The following is an 18,076-nucleotide window of genomic DNA, read 5'->3' as shown; positions in this document are numbered from 1 at the left end:
ATGATTCGGATGCCGAAGGTACCGACGAAAATGGAATTCTGTACATTTAAAGTCTGCAGCAGAGTGGCTTCTCCTTTTATTGATTACGGATGTGAAACGGGACTGGAGCTGCAGATTCTTCAGCTGCTTCAAGAGTCTATGAAATTTAAAATCAATGTTTCCTGCAGTAGCATGGAGCGTGGAGAGTTACTAGAGGATGGCACAACCTGGTCGGATCTCCTGGGTTTGCTACGGGATGACTACTGTGACATCATTGCAGGAGCTTTTTATCCCGACTATGACGTACATTTGGATTTCGCTGGAACGACGTCTTACCTGCAGGATCATTATACGTGGTTCGTGCCGAAAGCTGGTCCGGAAAGTCGATGGAAGCTTATACTTAGTATTTTTAGCTCATCTACCTGGAAATTACTGATTGTAATTTTGTTTGCTTCTTCGCTGACTTGGTTTTTAGTTGGATCTTGTTTGCCGGAAACGAACGCCCATAGGCAGTTGGTGGTTTGTTTCCTGAATACTTGGTGCGTGTTTTTGGGAATTTCAACGCATAATCGTCCACTGAGTAATGCTCTTCGATTTTTTTTCATCGCACTTGCCTTGTATGGGATGAATGTCACAACGCTGTTTACCTCGCAGCTGATTTACTTCTTCACAACGCCTCCACAAAAGCATCAACTTGATACGGTGCGTGAAATTCTTGATGCGAATTTTCCGCTGGGAGGTCGCATGGAATACGAGGACTGGTTCGAGGATGGCAACGCAGAGGATCTTAGGGTTTCTGCGCGGTACGATAATTCTGGACCCTTTCAGCCTTCCAGCGAAAATCTACGAGCAGTAGCCACGGGTCAGAGAGTAATCCTGATGAGCAGGATGTACGTGAAAAGTAGTCACTATCGGTACGATGTTCATGGGTTGTCACAGGATGTATTTAGTAACCAGATGGAGTTAATCGTGGAGAAGGGGTTTCCGTTGCTTCCGAAATTCAATCGCATTATTTCAAATTTAATCGACATGGGCATCACTGGGAAGCTATTTCAGAACTTCATCTACAACGTTACGGTTCTGAATAGAATACATGAAATATTGCATCCAGATGGAGACGATTTAGAGCATGCCGAAAAAGAAATAGTGTTGACCTTGGATCATCTACAAAGTGCCTTTAAAACCTTAATGGTGGGGATGCTTTTAAGTGTGATTGTTTTACTCGTTGAATTATTATCAGTTACCGCTTGGGTAAAGCTGGGCGTCGATTTGGCAGCGAAAACAATTGATAGAATTCTAATTTTATTTAAATTGCGCGAAACGAGAATCAAGGTTAAAACTAGAATGTAAAATATCATGCCAAACAGAAACCCTGCAAATACATTTTGCATAGTTATGCTTAATTTGCATATTTTTAAGAAATGCTTAATAGCTTTTCAAGGTCTCAATCCCCATAAAACGGCGTGAGCCAAATCGATTCTCAGCTTCCTGTCTTCCGTATGAAACGGTTGGTTCCTCTGCATATGTGAAGGCTCATATGAAATAGAAGGAGAAAAACAAATAAAATCGTCTTTACGACAATTGCGCTCGATATGATAGATTGTCTGCAGTTTTTTTTCTCGGTGGCTGCCGGCAGAAAGCGACATCGAGCGAAACCGGTCGAATTTCTCAATCTATAAAAATGACAAATCACTGTAATTAAAACTGTATAAATTAGATAAACTGTTCTATTGATTGTTTTTTTTTCGTCCATTTTCTTCCATCGCTTCCTGATGCAGATACGTAATTCATCTCACGGAAACCAATCCACTTTCTATCGTCATCACTCCATCCTGCACACCAATTTCGGGAGGTGAGATCCGGTGGACGGTCGTCTATAATGAAACCAGTAAGTATCATTTAGAGTTGTTCACCGAAATTGAAGTTTCATATTTTCCTCTATCTAGCCATTCTCAGAAGTCACAACGCGTTGAACCGAACTACATTCCAGCAGCCATGCGCTTCCAAAGGCGTTTATCACGTTTGGGTGGAAATCGCGGACACCGACTATTGTGCAGCGGAAATTTCCTACAACACCCGCAGTCTGGTTGACCTGTGGCCTGTGCTAAACCGAACGTCGCTTTCTCCCATCAAGTTCCATCAACATCCCCGCAAGCATCAACTTCTAGTCAAATGGGAAAAGAGCAAGTTCGACATCCATGCAATGCACTACTGCTTAGTAATTAGCCGCGATCATCCACAACGAACCCTATGCCAAGCCCTTGGCAACTCTCAACTCAACAGTAGGTGCAGCGCTTTCAATATGGAGGTCCTTCAACGGATAACCGTTGAAGAAGAAAAGAAAGTTCCGGTCGACGCCAAAACTACCATCGCCTGTACGGGCCCCCGTACGAAGCAACAGTTCAGAGGAATGAAATCTAACACCACCTACTTTCTGGACGTATTCGCAATCCACACGCAGAAAAATAACTTTTCCTACCTTCTTGGCTCAACCAAAGTCCACGTTAACCGAACCCGCCCAACGCAACTAGTCGAAGGAAAACTATTCGTCGGAAAGCTATCCACCCTCGGTGGATTATCACTATTCAGCTTCAAAGTTCCCAAGCGTTCGCCGGCCAACAGCACGCTTCGGCTTCTGATAACACCCTGCGGTGGAACGGTTAACCTAGAGGTCTACCGCAAGAAACGTTTGGTGATGAAGCCGATTGTCGATATATACTACCCGCGAGTGATAAACGTCGGTCAGGCCATACCCGGTGAACGCTATTTGATGCAGATTTCCGATGCGGAAGAGCACATTCGCATCAACCGAATACAGATTGCAGTCACAACGAAGAACGAATTTACCAATCTGCCCCAGCTACCAGCTAACAGTACGGTGGCGGAGCTAACACAATTACGCAGTTGTCAGGCAACGACGATCGCTTGGTACAGTTCACCGGACAAAAGGAAGATCAGGTAAGCATGTTACACCATATTCAAGTTCTCGTTTATTTTTTAGATTTAGTGGTTTCGTTATTTTCACTGGTTACAGTGCAATAATATTTTGTTTTATTTAGTTATGTTACGCGACTGTTATTTTAATTTATGGGAATTTTTTTGCATAGATTTGCACATTGACAAAACTTTAGGGAGCGAAGCACTTATCAGCTTCCTTCAGCTTTCATGGTTCATATCCGTAAAGGGCCGAAGAACGTGTTAGAATTCAATTTATGTAGAATTAGCAAAACACTATTCACAGCTGCAGCATTTGACTTCACTGTTCACGACCTTATTAAATTTTACGAGCGCGTCAAAGAAGTATATGAATTCGTCGACTACTCCCCCCGCCTTCATTTGGCAGTTTGGCAGGGATTCCGGCCTTGATGGCCCTCCTCCTCCTATATTGGAATTCTACACCTTAACCGTCGCTTGCAATTTGCATCCTATTTATGTTGTTCTCCCTCCTCAATTCGTAAAGTCTGCAAGTTATTGTTCCTCCTGGCTAACACCGCCACAGTATTTACTAAGTTGTCGCCCTAAACAATGCATGATAAGGGTATGGCAAATTTCCTCCTTCTGGCGCTATTGAATTTACCCACTTACTTACTATGTGTCCATGCTCGCCCGTACGCAAAACAAAAGGATGAAGTCAGGTTACTCTTCTGACGACGGTAATCATTTTTAGATTTGACCTGCAGCCAGAAATAGTACGCTCAACAGTCTGAATATCGGTTGGACTACACGACCATGAACTCTGCTCCTGTGGATTCCAGTCGAGTCCCTACAGATTTCGTTCGCTCCTATCTTCAGGAAATGTCCGACCTATTTCTACCTACGCTTTTGGAATCCCGGTTTCTATCGAGCGCTTGTGACATCGATGATGGAGTTCCGGATTGGAGATCCATGAAACCCTAGCTAGCATTTTCATACGTGTAATAAAGTTACAAATCTGAATTACGCACTGACATATATCCAACAAATGCGTATTTGATGTGCATAACTAATTTGGAAGAGAAATACGCGCTTAGGAATGATTGTAAACGGTCATTCTATATACGTATTTTTATACGATAACATACGATATAACGCGACAAGCGTAATACTGATATACAACTTTGAGCTGAAAGTCGTATGTTTGTCAGTTACTATCATTAAGGTCTGTTATTTGTCGCAAGGACAGGTTTGCATCTACAGCCCGAGTGTCGGTGGCTAAGCTGCATTTCCATGAGCCTCAAGGTCTGCCTCCTCTACGCTGTCCACGCGGATTCCAGCCGAGTGCTTCTCTGCAGATGTTATTCGCTCCTTTCCTCAACGTGTGTCCGATCCACTTCCACCTACGTTCACGAATTCCTGTTAACGTTTGAGTTGAAATTTCGTATTTTCTTAGCATGGTATGGTTTGAGCGCCAAATGTTTCGCAGACCTGCAAAGGCACCCTTGCTGTACCTGATTCGCATGATTATATCAGTCATGGTACCACCATCGAGCGTTGCTAGCTTGCTGCCGCCGGAGAGTAGCGTCGATCTTATCCTGGATCCAGTTGAGGATTTTTTCGTTCGGATTACTGGCTTCAAACATGCCACTGCGACCGTCACGAAGACTGTCTTTTGTAGCTGACCCCGACTGCTGTACATAGTTTACGAATTGCTCATACCCATTGAGGGAGTACCCCAATTAGGTACTATATGGTTAATAAAACCAATAACCTTGGAATGGAGTTTCCATACAGAGTATGAAGTTAATAGGTAGCTTCTGAAGAAGCTCTACCTGAAAGACGCAAGTGCTCCACAAGGGCAGAGCAAATGCGCTGAACTTTCTAGCTTTAAGTTGCAAAAGCGGCAAATGTCAGTTAAGACCTTGCCAATCTATACCTATAAAAAAGGATTTCTGTCTGTCTGTCTGTTTTATGTTCCTTATAGAATCGAAAACTATTGAACCGATCGGAGTGAAAATTTGCATGTAGGGGTTTTTGGTGCCAGGGAAGGTTCTCTCGACGGCAAAAGTCCCCTTCCCCCACTAAGAGGGGGGACTCCCATACAAATCTATCCCTAAAAAAATGGATTTCTGTCTGTTTTATGTTCCTTATAGAATCGAAAACTATTGAACCGATCGGAGTGAAAATTTGCATATAGGGGTTTTTGGGGCCAGGGAAGGTTGTTATGATGGCTGGAGACCCCTCCTCCCGCTAAGAGTGGGGGACTCCCAAACAAATGAAACACAAATTTCTGTATAACTCGAGAATTAATCAAGCAAATGGAACCAAATTTTACATGTGGGTGTTTTTGGAGACAAAAATTTTTCTATGGTGAATTGAAACTCCTTCCCATTTTAGGAGGGGGGGACTCCTACACAAATGAAATACAAATTTCCTCATAACTCAAAAACTAATTAATCAAATGGAACCATATGTGGCATGTGGGTGTTTTTGGAGGCATGATTTTTTTCTTTGATGAATTGAGACCCCTTACCTTTCTAGGAGGGGGGGCTCCCATACAAATGAAATACAAATTTCCTTATAACTCGCGAACTAACCAAGCAAATGGAACCAAATTTAGCATGTGGCTGTTTTTGCAGGCAATTTTTTTTCTATGGTGAATTGAGACCCCTCCCCTCTTTAGGAGGGGAATAATGACCCCTCTACCTTTTAAGAGGGAGGGCTTCCATACACATGAAATACAAATTTCCTCATAACTCGAGAACTAATCAAGCAAATGGAACAAAATTTGACTTGTGGGTGTTTTTGGAGACAAGAATTTTTGCTATGATGAATCGAAACCTCTCCCCACTTTAGGAGAGGGGGCTTCTATACAAATGAAATACAAATTTCCTCATAACTCAAGAATTAATTAATCAAATGGAACCATATTTGGCATGTGGGTGTTTTTGGAGGCATGAATTTTTTCTATGATGAATTAGGACCCCTCTCCCTTTTTAGGAGGGGGGGGGGCTCCCATACAAGTGAAATACAAATTTCCTCTTAACTCGAAAAGTAATCAAGCAAATGGAACCAAATTTGGCATGTGGGGGGTTTTGGAGGCAGGATTTTTTTAATGATGGTTTGAGACTCCTCACTCCTGTGGTAGGGGGATAAGGACTATCATACAAATAAAACAGAAATTTTTGCGTAACTCAAAAACTAATCGAACTCGAGAAATTTTAGACTTTTTAATAAAGCATTTATCAATAACAAGACCACCAAAAACTATCAATAGTAATATTAGTTAATTCAGCGCGAGACGACCACAGGCCGCGAGTGTTGCCGGCGACCTGCCGTCGGATTCGCCGGCCACTGCGGGGAGACAGCCCCCCGTAGAGATCACCTCTATCTAGGTTTATGTATTTTCCTGGATCTACTGACCTCTAGTACTTTCCTTCAGTTGGGTCACCCCTGCGAAATAGTACTTTCTACGAAAAGATTTTCCGTGAAATGATACATTGATAGAAACTTACTATACTCAATAAGTAAATAAAATTGGGTCTTTATTACATGAATTGCCGATAAATTCGTAAGTTCAATAATAGGAACAACGTAGGACACTCCTTCCAATTTTATTGCATACCTGGTTTTTCTGCAACGCGCATTTGACAGTTCACTTCTCTGCGGTGTTGCTTTTTGTTTACCAACGCAAGCGGTGGGAGCCGTAGTTTTCCATATCACGAATTTTCCCGTTTTTCACCGAAGTATTTGGAGCGTCTTAGTAGAATACGAAACCTGAAATTAAATAAAAAGAAAACTTGTTCAATTTAATTCTACTATGTATATTTCTTCGCGATAGATACGTATTTCGCCTACGACTGGCAGGTTTCATCAGTGTCTGTTTTCGAACTTCAAACTTCGACTTTTGAATTCCTTCCAGATGGCTATGGGGACCTATTTTATATTAGTGTATCGATATAGTACGCGGTTTTGCCTAAAATATCTGCTTTCATATGTTCGAAATCATCAAATTGCTGTAAACGAGTGCTTAGCTGTGCAACAATTGGCAATTTACCCTATGTAATTTTAAATTCACATTGAAAAAACGAGGTACATTGTCAGTTTCTCCAAAAATCACTGCAATACGTATGTGCTGGCCCGTTGAACAACATGGTATCAGTATCATTTATTCCTAAAAGTCGTAGGAAAAGACGGGGTAAGACGGCCCCCCTAAGCGAATAAATTGCTAGCATAAAATGTGTACGAAACTTTTCACATTTTCTTGTTCCACACATGGAAAAGCATTCATTTATCTACCATTAAAAATTATATAAAGAATTAATTAGTTTATTTTTTCGTGATTTTTCATCAATTTTCGAAACGACTAAAAATTACTCGTTCACAACCAGGCGGGGTAAGAAGGACCACCAAAGGGGTAAGACGGACCATGGCGGAGTAAGGCGGATTGTGGCAGATTTTAAGGTTTTTTTGAGTTGTAAACACAATTTCAATGTTATTAACTAAGTAAGAACAAGTTCTTAAGGGGTTTTTAGGTACATGCTAAAAGAAGGTATAGTTTAATTTAGACACCTGCTAAAACAAGGAACTTTACTACTAGTTCAATTTTGAAAATAAGAGTAGACGTTATTTTACTCCACTGGTTTTTATTTACTATTTTCTTGGCGTTATTTTTGTTGATTAGTCAGCAGGACGTTTACTCTTCGAATACCATTAACTTTAGGTGAAGGTAAAGAAGGTAACGTTCAGTGAATTGGAATCATCGAATTTTGATTCCGTTAGATCCAAATTTACATTGATTGTGTTATTCGAAGGGCACTTGTTGGCTTCTTTTGACGTGGGAGGCTCTGTGTTAGACAGGATGATCTCAGATTCAGGGATATTTTTTATTACAGGAGTACTCTATTTCGAAAAAGACACTGATGAAACCTGCAAGTCGTAAACGAAATGCGTATCTGTCAGAATAATAAAATAGTTAGTCAAATTTAACAGGAAAAAGGTTGGTTTTTTCATTCAATATTTCTAAAATCTATTAAGACACTAAACAGAAGAACTTTAGGCAATTATGAGCACTATGACGTATGGCCCTTTTACCCCGTGAAAAATGGTCCGTCTTACACCTAGCTAACAATTTACATTATTTTGCTTTTATCTCTCAATCCGTACTATTTTATATGCATTTTCCGCCACACGCAGGACAAGAATTACCCAATTTAAGTCAGTGGTAAGAGAAACGTCAAAATACTTAGCTTTTTTTGCTGAAAAACCTTAAATTTGTTGCTGCTGAAATTATATCGCATGAAGACACTGCGAACGAAAAGTTTGTTTTGATTCTAGTTTTGACGTTGGATACGGCCGAGTGCCACAGGTTGTCTCGAAAGTGTTTAGATAGGCCAATAAACAAAACATGCTGGGGCATTTGTAGAAAATTTAAGGATTTCTTGACGAAATCGATGTGGCCCCTCTTACCCCGCCGGGCCTTCTTACCCCTTGTTCCCCTATAATTTTTTTCGAGTCAACGATTGAAGAAGTCCAAGTTCCGAAGGTCCGACACCAAAAACGGTGTCTAGTTTTAGGTGATCAACTGTTTCCGGAAAACCGATTTACAAATTTCCGGTGGAGACAAAAATTTATGTGCCTATGAAATAAACTAGCCATAAACTACTACCAGCAATTATGCTTTGTATGATTCTCACTGGTAAAGACCACGATGTCGTTAAATTAAGCTTCGCAAATCGGCCTTTCATGCTAATGCAATATTCTTTATCGCATCTTTGCATAAACAAAGCTGACTGTAATATGTAAGTGTTTAAACACAAACTATAGTTTGTGGTTTGAGTTCAACTCAATAAATATTTGAAGAATAGCGTGAGTCACTCCAAAGGTAAATGATCTGATACTAAATTGATATATGGATTTATTAACGAAAAATTCCTGTTAATATTTATTACAGAGAACTTAAAAATCTATTTTGTATGATTACATAACTTTAATTTAAAACATAAAATCAATTTAAAATATTTTCCATTTTAAAGATAGCAGAGATAAGCAGAATGTATGACTAAAACGCAATAATGTTCCTCTAACGCTATGTAACTATGCAACTATGTTATTGAAGCTGTGGCATAATTGGTTTGAGTCTTGGCTTAATGCGATTCTAATCACGAAAATATGGCGTCCTGTCAGGGGCCTGGTTTTGGTAACAAAGGAAATACGGCGCTTAAAGTATTAGACAAAAATAATAAATAAAATACGTGACAAATTGAAATGCAAGAAATCGTTACTTTTGGTTAAAGCCTTAGTGTTTTTGATCATATGATATAACTTCTCAACAACATTTATTTGAACCAGTATACTTTTTCTTTGCAGATACTGCACATACATATTTAAACAACATACGAAGCACCAGTACTACAGTAACATCAAGATGCCATCGTATTGTGAATTGGAGAGTCGAGACATTTACTACCATCCTCAACTACAGCAAATTCATTGCATTTTCTCCGATCAAATGTAACATTATAGGGCTGCTATACGCAATTGCAGAAATAATCATACCTAAATTTTATTTTCCAGAAACTACACGGAACTCACACCCAAATCGATGTCCATCACCGACCTAGCGCCGGCTCACTACTATCTGATCTTTGTAACGGCCAGTCTGGGCAATGGGCGCAGTATACCGTACCGATTGGCTCGGGTCAAAACACATCCGTTTTGTCACGAGAATGAAGCATCCCTCAGCCACCAGCAGCAGCACCAGCAATTGCGCACCGTTTCGGCAGCCAAAAAACAGCAGCCACATGCCGTTCGCGGTAACAGCACAATCAATCTGCTGAAATCCGGCGGTCCAAAGCAGAAACGTTTGACCGAAAGGCGAAACAATCGACTGCGGAGGCACAACAAGTAGGAAGTTTAGAATTGATGTGCATCCAATAATAATGAGAGGCAATTCTAGTTTACAAAATCACGAAACAGTTACTAACCAACCAGTTGAGATTTTAAACAAGCGAATAGCGACCTCACCAAAGATATGTGAAATAGCGGCAGATAAATCTACTCTAATTGTTTTGGCACGGGTTCAACGCTGAGCAGACTAAGCTCTGATTCATCCTACTTACCCATCCTCACACATAGCGAACGTCACCACTCAGTATAGGACGCGTACGCACTAGGGTGGCGATGGCGATGGCCCAACGCCCGAGGGTCCTGGAAAATGGAGGATCCAGTAGGGTTGTTTTTTCAGTTCACCCTAGCGCAACTACTCAAAGTCCCGCCGTGCCAAAAGGAAGGCGTTTATTGGCAGTTAAATTTTTGTTCTCCTATAGTGGAAAAAAAGTACACACCAGTCAAGTAACAATTTGAAAAAAGAAAAGATTTATATCCTTGCGACGGCATGCCGAGAGTCGCCTAAACGTGTAGTATTTCGTACCGTGCCCGTACGTACTTTGAAATCATCGTAGATCATAGAGACAACTTTGTAGCGGAGAAAGTGAAATAAAACTGTATTGCTTTAATAAATTAGCCATGTGACAGCGAGCGAGACAAGTTCAGACGCGAAGCGTGAAGATGTAAAATTTATTACCACCACAAGGATATTTCATTCGAATAGTTACATTATAGCTTTCAAGTGCTTCATGTGTTTTCATGTAACAAGCAAGTGTTATAACTAGACGGTCGGTCGGACAGAAGAGTGTGTACTAAAAGGTACTTATATGCATTACACTCACATTTGGCTTCTTTGTAGCGAGTTTAAGCTCCTCTAGCATGTAGGATTTTGTATAGTAGCCAGTAAGAATCACATTAAAAATGACAGTAGATTAGGACAGTTGCTATGACTAACTTGTGGCGTGCTAAGTTGTTAGGACGATTCGCTGCTAAATACACCCTTATTATGTATTAGCTTATCGTTTTGCTTATATATTAGTTTTATAAGCACACAGCTATACTTCTATTCTTCGGAAGAATATTTATTCAGCAATATTTTCTAATATTGTGATTAATCATATGAATTTCTATACAAATAAATAAACACTGTTCTTGTAAGTCAGTATTTGCTTCAGCTTGTTGTGTCGAAAGTAGAGATCCTTCGCGTTGCTTCTTTGTTTGAAGTTCAAAGTTCTCTATTTCATCTAAACCAAACAGCCTTGGCCAGTACCTACCTAATGGTTTAATTATGTTTGGTTTGTTGGCGTTCATTGACATCTTTTTCGTATTTCTATATTTTTCCATCAAATTTGAGAACTTTCCCAAAAATGTTTTCTAGTTTCGTATATCCCAAAGAGCATGGTCATGTGTCACAGAGTTCTGGAGTTAATTCGATATATTTTGGGGAAACACTAAATGCATTTTTGAGACCATGTTGTCAAATTTTTGAAATCATTTAGATAAGTAAATTATAGACTATGCCATCCGGAATGTTGGGGACACTAAGTATCCGAAATCGGTTCAGATTAAGGAAAATTTTACCATCAGTATTCATATATTTCATGTTACACATCAAAAACATGTCTCGTGTTTCTCGAAGGTCCTTTGGGCTGCGTACAATCCAGGTGGGGACTGAAGGAGGGGGATTTCTGTTCAGCGCAAACGATTCATTAAGCCTTCTGCCCTAGGTAGTTTTTTTCTGTCGGTATAGGTAATGGTACCTATTAGGTACGATGAGTACCTAATTCACTCCACTTATAAATATTTCAATTTGTGCTATTACCAGTGAATCTCTTGCAGTGACTCTTCGGTGGAAATGAGTTACCTAAATTTTGATTCTCTCCAAACATTCGCATACGACGACGGCATCAGAAGGACGACGTTAGGTGGTGGTGCAGAGTTTTGGACAGTTTAATCAAAAAACGCCCGTTATAATCATGTTCAAACCTTCCAAAAGTGATAAGATTCGGGATGGATTTCAAATGTAAGCTCCTGTTAGTTCTAGTATTTTGTTTTTCCTTCATTGTTTTTACATTCGCAACCAATCTTTTTTCAGAAATTGGATGATTTTCCGAGATGCTGCCACCGACAAAATAATCTGGCAAGAAAATAAAGACTTTTCCCTGCTTGATGTGGAGCATGAAGCTCGAGTGCCGGTCAAGATTTTGGATCTGCAGGCAATTTCCAGGGAGATTAATTTCAGCACAGTACAATCGATGCAAAATTTTCGATTAGATCAGAAGGTAGGTTCCGTTAATAGACATGGTTAACCTATTCTTATTATTTATGAACGAGCTGATTGTAGACGTAATCGATTGTTTAATTGCAGGTTTACTTCAAGGGTCGTATCATGGAGGAATGGTTCTTTGAGATGGGTTATGTTAGCCCGAACACAACAAACACCTGGCAATCTACTATCGAAGCAGCACCGGAATCACAAATGATGCCAGCCAAGATACTGACTGGAAATGTAACCATCGAAACCAGATTTTTCGATGGGGATATACTAATTAGCAAGTCTGTAGTTCGTTTGTATTATGTTTAAGCGCTACACACAACATGCTCTATTAGACACTAAGCTGAATGCCTTTGATTTATGATTAATAGTCGAAATGGGCATCTACATTGTAAGAGACATGTACTCTTTCACTCTTGATCAAGCTTTGTGTGTACCCACATAGATTTTAACCGCCACGTCAGAATCCTTAACTGGTTATAACAGTATTTTAGGCGATCAAATTAAACATGTACTCAAATGAGTGCCATTTTAAAAATTGTGCATAGGTTTTAATAATAAAAATAAATAATAAAATTTAACACAATAAAGAATATGGTTGTTCCGATTTGCTTTGTTATTGTTGCCATGAGTCCTCAATATTGTGAAATTTCATTCCCTAAACATTAATTTCATGAAATTTTTGAAAATGATAATTTTGAAATATAAGTTGGAGCCCTATTCTCACCGTCATCCTGCCCTCTAATTTGCGATTCTGAAAGTAATCTAGTGGCTCCGGTCATAGTTTCCAATTCCCATTAAGGTGAGGTGCGGGGACTGTAAGAATAAGGCCCGCAAGTGAAGTGAGTTGACAGTGAACATAAGTCCCCTATGCCATTTCTTCCAGGCGGCACATCTTATTCCTAAAAAAGTGGGTTTGTTCCCTTGGTTTCTGCTTGTACCACTCTAGGTTATGACGCGGCCACCGCTGCAGCATTAACGCCCGCGCTGAGTTCTTGTCTTCTAAACTGGGTCTGGTATTTTTTATTTAATGCCACTCTTTGTAGATTCAATCGTCAGCAAGGTGGCTCCTGACGGCAAGAGGATTTGCTAACCTGTCATAGTGTTCGGAAAGCGTTCTCATAGGCATACTATATTATCCGTCACTAACACTTGCGTTATGTCCTTTTCAAACTTTCAGACAATAAAATACGGACACCCACTTTTTCTTCATGTCTTCCTTTGATTTCACCTCCTTGGGATGTAACAAGTAACCATGTTGGCTTCGTACAACTCCAGGACATCCTTTAAATAGTGGCACGAAGCTTGATCCGGCCAGAAGATTGCAGGGCCCTCGTGTTGCTTCAACAGAGGAAGCAGGCGCTTCTGTAGACACTCCTTGAGGTAGATCTGCCCGTTTACAGTCCCGGTCGTCACGAATGGCGCACTTCATTTGCGACATGAACAGATCGCTTGCCAAATCATATATTTTTTGGCAAACTTTGAAAGTTTCTGCTTCCTTATTTCCTCCGAAACAACAAACTTGTGCTGGGCGGTAAAGAACAGTAGTCCCGGAAGCTGCCGGAAATCCGCCTTGACGCAAGTCTCATTATTCATGATGAGATATTGAGGTTTCGTCCCCATCTGGGTGTAAAGTTTTCGGCCCGTGACTTTCCCACCGTACTTTACCATTCGTCACCTTCTGCCGTTTGGAGCCTTCTGCACTTTGTACGTATGTAGTCCCCCCAGTTCTTTGGTTCTCTGAACGAAAGACTTAGGCAGATTCAACTTGACGAAGCCCTCTGCGTGATTCGAATGAACTTTACAATCTACCCGAAATCCGAACACAGCACTGTGTGCCATCCATCGTAGATTGAATTAGTTTGATGAGCTTCCTGGGGAAGCTGTTCTCGTCCATGATTTTCCATAGCTCTTTCCAGTCGATAATATCATATGCGACTGCGAAGTCAATGAACGTATGGTGCGTGAGAACTCTGTATTCACGACCCTTTTGAAGGATCTGTCGCTGTTTAAATATTTCCGTTGTAGACCGATTTTCGACAAAGCCGGCTGGATAAGTTGGCAGTCTAAACCGCCGTCGCCCACGTTACTTTGGATGTTCGGCATGGAGGCCGACCGTCCTACGCTATGGTCTGAGATACTGGAACGTCGGCCGTGGGACGACCCAGCGGCCTGAGAACAAGGCCTTGGCTCGTGGAGCGGAAAGAGGCCCTCGATGATCCGCTCCAGTATCTCTGGCGATCGCTCTGCGGGCGCAATCAGGCCTTTGGTCTTTACCATTACGACCCTGTAGGCACCACACCACGGGTTCGTATTGGCACTAGCACATAACCTTTCAAAGCAGGCTAGCTTTCTAGCTTTTATCCCACTCTTAAGCAGCAACTAGTGCTACTCAACATTCTGCCCTGCCCTCGTCCGAACGAACTGTTTGCATAATTCTCCTTGCACGAAAGCAGGCTCCGCGGAGTTCCGCAATTTCTTCTGCCCATCAGTAAGTCGGTGACCTACCATACCTAGGTCGGCTTTTCCTAGGCATGGTGGCGTCACACGCTCGCGACAGAACCTCAACCAAATGATCAGCGTTCGGATCGGGCATTTCGCGATCACCGCACTCTCTTCGAATTGCTTCCACAAATACTTCGGAATCGAAGTATGATGCCTTCCATCCACGGGTGGTTGGAGTGCTGGCTCTACCCGCCGCCTGCAGCCCCGTTATCTGACCGACCCCATAGCGGACTCCGCACCATTCCTACTGAAGGTACTTGTGGTGCCGCCAGATCTACGTTGATCTTTGCCAGAGCCTCAATCAGAATCCGACCTCTATGGTTCGTGCGACGACTTCCCCACTCAACCGCCCAAGCGTTAAAGTCGCCCGCCACTGTGCTGACCAGTCAGCACAACTGATACTCAGTCTACCATCCGCGTAAACTGCTCGATGGCGGAGCAAAACCGCTGCAGTAGAACACTCCACCCACTTTGGCAACCGCAAATCCCTCGTCTGCAGTTGACCTGCAACCTCTTGCACCGGGAACCTGCTTGTCGTCCATATAGCCGCCGTCCTGGACCTATCCGAGCCAGTTACCGTTTCCGATATGGATGCGGTATGGATCCAAGATGATGGCAATGTCCGTCAACGACTCAGTAACTGCTTGGTACAACAGCTGCTGGGCCGCGTAGCAGTGGTTCAAGTTTAGTTGCGCTACCTGCACTACGCCCGTGTTTTAGCCGCCGGCGTGCCTGCCGGGTACTTTGGGCCTCCTGTTGTGTGCTTAGCGGCCCGTTGGCCTGTACATATCAGGCACTTGGGCGGCGCAGTAATGTCCCTCGCTATATGACCCGCACCGCCACATCTCCGACACAGGTGGCTTCTGTCAGGCCCCTTAAAACCCCAAGACTTGTGCCCTCACTCAAAGTACCGGAAGCAGGCCTCCGGCTGCTGGAACACGCTCAGTGGGCATACGAACCATCCCACCTTCAGCTTAGCCACTTTCAGGGCTGCATATCCGTCTACCCGTGGAAGTGTTATTGTAGCTACCTGGGTTCCGGCCGGTCCCTTGCGCAGACGAACTGCTTCGGTAGTCATTACCACGTTACATTGCTCCGTGAGAGCTCGTGCCAGTTCCACCGCTTCAGTGATCTCGTCCAGGTTTTTAAGCTGGAGAGTTATCTCAGGCGTTAGTGCGCGGATCTGTACGCTATCACCAAGGACCTTTTCTGCCAGCACTTTGTAGGCAGAACCCTTCTCAGTGGCATCCTTTTTGTGCTCAAGGATCACGTCGCCCGTGCGGGAGCGGCGGATACTCCGCACATCCGCGCCAAGACCCTGCAGCTGATCGTCCCCTCTCATGGCCTTCAAAACTTCTGAATATCTCAGCCCCTCAGTTTTGAGGATAAGGGCATCGCCTTTGCTCCTCTTTTTTCTGACCACTTTCGGTGGAGTTCGATCCTCCTCTTTCTTCCTGGTGGGTTCTTCAGTTGGCTTGCGACCCTCAGCGATTCTTCGGGCCCGTAGGGGTTTCTTCCCTCGGAGACTGCCTTGCACGTTTGGTAGATACCTTGTTGTCATTGGACTGCTCCATAGTCGCAAGGGCCACGGTGTAGTCGTTGATAGGCAGGCATCCGTTTCTACAGCCTTCGATTCAAACGCCTTCTCGGTCTCCTTCTCTGCCACTTTTACTCGCGCTTCGGGTTCACTGTGTTCCTTCGTCGCAGCACGCATGGTGCTCCGAAGCATGAGCAGACTTTATTTCAGGTCCTTCGCCAGGGTGCTGCGACCTGCCACGAACTCGATAATGGCATCGAGCTAATGAGACGCCGCTACCACTCTTGGTAGCACGTCTCTTTTACCTTCCACTGCTTTCCCAAGTAGCACACTAGAGCTCCATTTAGTTGAAGTAACCGAATTACAACTGAAATTAGTTATATTTCGGTTACCACAACAACTTTATAACATCCGTGCTAGCAGGGTTTATTAGCGACGGGCCGTTCATCGCTGCGTCCGGCGTAGATGCAGTTGGAGCGACAAGTTTGCCGCTTCCCTTTCCGCTTACGCTGGCACTTCTACTCGTATCCATCGGCGGAGATCTCTGGATACCACCATGGATTATTTTATCCGTCCGCGCTCATTGAAGTTATTTTGGTATTGATTGTTCATATAGAATTCCACGAGTTGAGGAGAAAGAAGAGTCCACCGCATCAGATTCCCTCATGATGCGGTAAGGACTGATTACTGTGGAGGGCGCTTTGGTACTCCTCAGGCTCCATTTGAGGCTGAGTATTTATAGTTATAGTAGAGTATTTATAGTGTATAGTCGGGTTTTGACTTTCGTTTATTCAATCCATAGGTATCGCATTAACCGCGATTCACTTTATTTTAGAAACGCTTGAATAACTATTTTTACATATAAAATATGTAAAAATACAGTTGAAAGTTACCGTAATATGCATACAAATGTTCGCTTCAATCAGTTAGATTTTCTATAGAAAAACTCTAGAGAAATCTATTTTTATAGGCCTCCCAACTGTAGCCGTTGAGGCTAACAAATTTTGTAATTAACAGATTGGCTAACAATTCATTCAATTAGCATTCACATGAAGAATTGAATAACTGTGCACAGGGATGGTTCGATCACTTTGACTCAATTTTGATTCATTTGACAGTACCGTCTCAGCCGAACCAAATATTACAATGTTACATATGGGACATTTGTAGAACTAATTCTAATCTACAATTTTTCTGAACAAAGTTTTGCTGTAACGTCTGTAAATACGGTGCTACAATGCTAGTAACTCATCAGTGACTAAATGAACGTTCATTTAGTCACTAATAAGATACTAACATTGTAGCGCCGTAACTACGAAAGATACAGCAAAACTTAATTCAGCAAAATTATAGATAATAACCTGTTCTACAAATGTTCCATACATAACTTTGTCATATTTGGCCCCGTTAAGACGGTACTGTCAAATGAATCAAAATTGAGCCAAAGTGATCGAACCATCCCTGACTGTGCATTTCATAGATAGACTTAGATCTGCTGCACCTGCAACCGTGACAAAGAATTCTAGATGAAAAACAATTGTTCGTAAAAATATTTCTTTTGCAAACAAAGTTGTTTAAAGAAAGGGCTTCAGAAACAAAAAAAACTCGCAGTGAAGGGGTGTAAATTACATGGTAATCGAAGATGATGATGCAAGAGCAAAATTATTCCAGAGTTTTTTACCTATCACAAAATAGTTTCGAAACACTTTAAGTTAAAACTTTCCCACTTTTCCTGTTTGAAACAAAACTAAGCTAGCTAGTTTTTCTTTAGACAGATTTATGATCTAACAGAAATAGTTTGTAAATGGCTGTCAGCTGTCCGGATTCCAGGGTTAAACGCCGAATAGAACCCTCAATCGGTCATATACGGTTAAAGTCCAAATCTTTCTAGCATTATCTATGTATCTATGGATGTTATAATAATGGTGATTCCAACGAACAAGTCATTGTTCAACCCTTATCGGTAGCCGATATAA

General features: G+C 42.1%; 2 protein-coding genes across 2 annotated transcripts in view; both read left to right on the top strand.

The window, feature by feature from the left end:
* LOC128734092 (protein NDNF) overlaps positions 1–10,854 on the top strand; it is a 46,142-nt gene extending 35,288 nt beyond the window's left edge. Inside the window, exons 2-5 of the mRNA XM_053828106.1 lie at positions 1,758–1,867; positions 1,926–2,937; positions 9,265–9,408; positions 9,472–10,854. Coding sequence (XP_053684081.1) covers positions 1,758–1,867; positions 1,926–2,937; positions 9,265–9,408; positions 9,472–9,805 — 1,600 coding nt within the window. The 3' untranslated portion in view covers positions 9,806–10,854. The remainder of the gene's footprint in view (positions 1–1,757; positions 1,868–1,925; positions 2,938–9,264; positions 9,409–9,471) is intronic.
* Positions 10,855–11,759: 905 nt separating this feature from the next.
* Positions 11,760–12,367, top strand: LOC128735517 (probable cGMP 3',5'-cyclic phosphodiesterase subunit delta). The gene is made up of 3 exons (XM_053829999.1): positions 11,760–11,806; positions 11,879–12,065; positions 12,152–12,367. The coding sequence occupies exons 1-3, from the start codon at positions 11,760–11,762 to the stop codon at positions 12,365–12,367; spliced, it is 450 nt and encodes a 149-aa protein (XP_053685974.1).
* The last annotated feature ends 5,709 nt before the right edge of the window (positions 12,368–18,076 follow it).

This window comes from Sabethes cyaneus, chromosome 2, assembly GCF_943734655.1.
Source record: "Sabethes cyaneus chromosome 2, idSabCyanKW18_F2, whole genome shotgun sequence".
Taxonomy (NCBI): domain Eukaryota; kingdom Metazoa; phylum Arthropoda; class Insecta; order Diptera; family Culicidae; genus Sabethes; species Sabethes cyaneus.
Note: the sequence above shows the minus strand (reverse complement) of the source record. Positions and strands in the feature narration are given on the sequence as shown.

What these genes read in the sequence shown, in the direction of transcription:
- LOC128735517 (XM_053829999.1), top strand. Translation starts at nt 11,760, where the DNA reads ATGTTCAAACCTTCCAAAAGTGATAAGATTCGGGATGGATTTCAAAT. An exon ending in ATTCGGGATGGATTTCAAAT is followed by an intron (nt 11,807 to 11,878) that starts GTAAGCTCCTGT and finishes ATCTTTTTTCAG; the next exon opens with AAATTGGATGATTTTCCGAG. An exon ending in ATTTTCGATTAGATCAGAAG is followed by an intron (nt 12,066 to 12,151) that starts GTAGGTTCCGTT and finishes GTTTAATTGCAG; the next exon opens with GTTTACTTCAAGGGTCGTAT.